Genomic DNA, 4,116 nt, shown 5'->3' with positions numbered 1-4,116 from the left:
GCATCTGAGATCGGCTCGATTTGAGAAAGGGGTAAAGATTTTAGTAGATTAAAAAAAAAAACACTGGGTGCATTTATCATTATAGGGTGGTTGTGTAAACACACTGCCAACACACATTTCAGTTCAAACAACTTGTAAAAGTGCATGTAGCATCCGATGACCCCTTTAACCAGCTTCATCCTAGTGAAAAATAAATTTACTAAAATGGATTTGAAATACATTTATTTCATGCTAAGTATACTACAAAAACATTTACATATTTATGTACTTAATAAAAATAACCTGCAATTGCACTTTTGGTATATTAAACTTTTTTTGTACAACTAACAACTAATTTTGTACTTCATGCACTTTAATTGTGCGGAAGTAGTGACGAGTATATTTGATACACTTTACACTTTAAATACACTTTAAATATATTGCATTTAAAGACCGATATTATTCAAAGATCATACAGTCCTCATCAATATAGTGACATTAAAACACATTTTAGACTTAATATTAAGAAATGTGCATTGTGCACAAGTAGTACTCCAAAAAAGTTTAATTATAATTTTTATATCAGTAAGTCTCAAGTGATATGTTAGTAAATATGTTAATAGATTTGAACTATACTTTGTATGAAATAAATTTATTTTAAATATATTACTTTTTTTACTAGGGAAGTGTAGCTACTTTTTGTTAGTAGCTTGTAGTCCAGCTAAATACTTTTTAAAAGAGTACATTAACTACTTTAAATTATAAGTCACAGTTCAAAGTAGCTTTCCCAGCACTGATGTTTGCATTACCTGAATATCATTATGTGGGTTCCAGTCAGAGTCATATATGATCACAGTGTCTGCAGTTGCCAGATTAATACCCAATCCTCCAGCACGTGTAGACAGCAGAAAACAGAACTGCTGAGCCCCGGGTGCTGCACACAGGGTGACAGACAGTCAGTATGAATGCCTTAGTATCCACTATCCCCCCCCACACACAGACATCACTGCAGCTTCACTGCTGGCATCCTCACCGTTAAAGCGATCGATGGCTTCCTGTCGCAGCCCCCCTGTGATGCCCCCATCAATACGCTCGTATTTATACCCCTCAAACTCCAGGAAGTCCTCTAGCAGATCTAGCATCTTTGTCATCTGAGAGAGGGATCAACAGTGCAGGATAAGACACAAACAGGAGGATAACAGAGATATCCAACAAAGGGACAAATGGCAGCGTTAAGCAAAATGTTAAGCAAACTCAGCTTGCCAGCTCATACTTAATTCCATCTATGCAAAATACAACAAAAAGAGGGGACAGAAACACAACCCTCCTCTTTAATCAAGCTTAAAGGACATACAACATGCCATAACATTAATATGTATGTTTATTTTCAAGCACTTGGGAAATAAAAGGGTGGCAAAATGTCTCGTCGAGACACCCTCCCTTTACCAGTGCCATTCATCAAATTAATAGATGCAGAGATTCCACAGGCAATTTAAAATGGGAGGGAAAAGAGTCTAAGGACTAAAAAATTAAGCGGAGATAAATATAGGCCCCGCCTTTTAATTTGTCAACTCCATTTAAAAGATGAATGAGCTCCGCTCTTATTTTCTATTCACAGTTTACCATCTAATTAATCTTCCACTGAAATAAAGGCAAGACCGCCACATATTTAAGGTTTTTTTTGTTATTCACGGGGTATTCTAAGCTCTAAAAGAGGAAATAAGTACCATGCACTATACCTGAGAGAAGATGAGAACCCTGTGCCCTTCATCTTTCAGTTTTTTGAGCATCTTCTGAAGCAGGGTGAGTTTTCCTGAGGATTTCACCAGGAGGTTGCCATCATAAGAACCATTGGGTAAGACTGGAGCTTCCTGCATACATACAAATGAAAACATACAAAAGACTTGACAAATGTTAATTAAATATTCAAGTTGTTTTATAGACTATATTATAAACCATTCAAAAGTTTGGGGTTTTACAATTATTTTTATGATACTCACCAAGGCTGCATTTATTTGATCCAAAATACAGGACAGTAACTCACTCACATTGTGAAATATTAATAAAATTCAAAATTACAGTTTTCTCTTTCAATAATTTTTTTAAATAAAATTATTTATTATTTATTTATTAAATTAATTATTTATGTGATGAATTTTCACCAGTCATTACTCCAGTCTTCAGTGTCACATGATCCATCAGAAATCATTCTAATATGCTTATCTGGTGCTCATTAATCATTTCTTTTTTTTAATCAATGTGTAAAATAGCTGTGATGCTTTATATTTTTGTGGAAACATTTTTCAGGATTCTTTGATGAATATCTAAATGAACAGAATTTATTAGAAAGATAAATCTTTTGTAACTGTCACTTTTCATCAGTATAATAAAAGTATTCATTTTGAAAAATGTTAAGGATCCCAAACTTTTGAATGGTAGTTTACTTCCAATTTTATGTTTTGTTACAAGACACCATCTGCAGCAACCGTTAAAACATCTCAGAAAACAAGAAGGGTGCTCGGCACCAAAACGCTAGCATGACATTGCTATGCAATTGTTAAGGTGGTCTATGTCTTTTAGCTCAGTAGAATATGGTTGCTTGAGTGTTTTGGGTTCAAGTCAAAAGACCTCAGTGTCTATGATATTCTGGTTCCAAGATATGGCTCAGGTCCCTCCAGTGTAAGTATGAGATTGTTTTATAATCCACCAAGTGAAGTCTATTAATGCAGGAAAGCACATCTCTTTAAGCCACTTCATTTGGGGTAACATTCACATCTATAATTTTGAAAAACCCTTAACTTCATGTATAAGCAACAGCAAAAGTGGTGCTTGCTTTAGCAAACATTATTAATAGTCAGCAGGCAATGTGTCTAAGAGTAAACAACTTCAAAATCACAGAAAGTTTTTTTGTCCTTGAACATGAGAATGTAAGATAAGGCCGGTATTATGCATCAAATTCACTGCAGACATAAGAAACAATACACTCTCTTACAAGTCTTTAAATAGATCTTATAAAACAGAAAATGTATTGCCATTACATGTGCTAACAACAAACCACTGCAGTGATATAAACTGTGGGCCTCCATATGTTCTCCTCCCCTCCCCTCCTCACCATTGCAGCCACTGGAAACAGGTAGGGATGATTGCAGCATTTCTTCAAGTCCATCATGATGTTAAGAAGAGACACCTGGTTCCCTCCTCCCTTGGAATTCAATGCCTCAAAGTTCCGTGTTAAAATGAACTTGTAGTATTTCCTGTGAGAGAGAAAAAAACATGAAATTATCTTGCATGGGAAACAATGAAATATGATACTGAGTGATAATAAATTGATGTTTATTCAATAATTTAGCATTAGGAACAGAGAATTTAAGACTGACTTCTGCATTGGGCTGAGCTCTACTCGCACTATAAGCTCAGTTTTTGACGGCATGTTTTTAAACACATCTGCCTTCAGTCTCCTGAGCATGTGTGGCCCCAGCAGGTCGTGTAGTTTCTTAATCTGGTCCTCTTTCGAGATGTCCGCAAACTCCTCCAGAAAGCCCTCCAGGTTACTGCGCACAACAACATTTTCATTTGGATATAAGGGGAGATAGAATTCACTTCCATCAAATCATATGAAAAACATATTCCAATCTAAGCCCCGTAATCGCTCTGCGGGGGATCATTATTCTACGAGCGGATCTACAGTATGAATCACCAGGTGAATCATGCAGTCTGCAATCTTACTTGAAGCGCTCTGGGGTGAGAAAGTTGAGCAGGTGAAAAAGCTCTTCGAGATTGTTCTGCAAAGGGGTTCCTGTCAGGAGCAGCTTATAGTAGATTTTGTAGCCATTCAGAATTCTGAAAAACTGAGCATTGATTTATTGATTATAATCCATTAAGTAACCATGATATTTCTATTATATTAATAATAATATTAAAGTATAAAGTGGGGTCATAAGTCTGAGACAACAAAAAATCTGTGATTCAAAATCTAACTGAAAATAATAAACCTGAAATAATTTTTTCACTAAAATGTAACATTTTTCAATTTTTCTTATATTTCCTTCAATTTCCCAAAATTCTTATTTCTAAATTTCTTATGTTATTATTTTGAACAATGTACCTCAAAGAAAACATTATATATATATATATATA

General features: G+C 35.0%; 1 protein-coding gene across 1 annotated transcript in view; it reads right to left on the bottom strand.

Moving 5' to 3' along the window:
- The window catches only part of chd5 (chromodomain helicase DNA binding protein 5), a 43,785-nt gene that overhangs the window by 14,802 nt on the left and 24,867 nt on the right, over positions 1-4,116 (bottom strand). The window contains exons 17-22 of the mRNA XM_016566785.1: positions 3,706-3,827; positions 3,357-3,530; positions 3,092-3,233; positions 1,719-1,850; positions 1,013-1,130; positions 789-913 (exon numbers count right to left, since the gene is read on the bottom strand). Coding sequence (XP_016422271.1) covers positions 789-913; positions 1,013-1,130; positions 1,719-1,850; positions 3,092-3,233; positions 3,357-3,530; positions 3,706-3,827 — 813 coding nt within the window. The remainder of the gene's footprint in view (positions 1-788; positions 914-1,012; positions 1,131-1,718; positions 1,851-3,091; positions 3,234-3,356; positions 3,531-3,705; positions 3,828-4,116) is intronic.

This window comes from Sinocyclocheilus rhinocerous, unplaced genomic scaffold, assembly GCF_001515625.1.
Source record: "Sinocyclocheilus rhinocerous isolate Xijiao unplaced genomic scaffold, SAMN03320098_v1.1 scaffold1413, whole genome shotgun sequence".
NCBI classification, from domain to species: domain Eukaryota; kingdom Metazoa; phylum Chordata; class Actinopteri; order Cypriniformes; family Cyprinidae; genus Sinocyclocheilus; species Sinocyclocheilus rhinocerous.
Note: the sequence above shows the minus strand (reverse complement) of the source record. Positions and strands in the feature narration are given on the sequence as shown.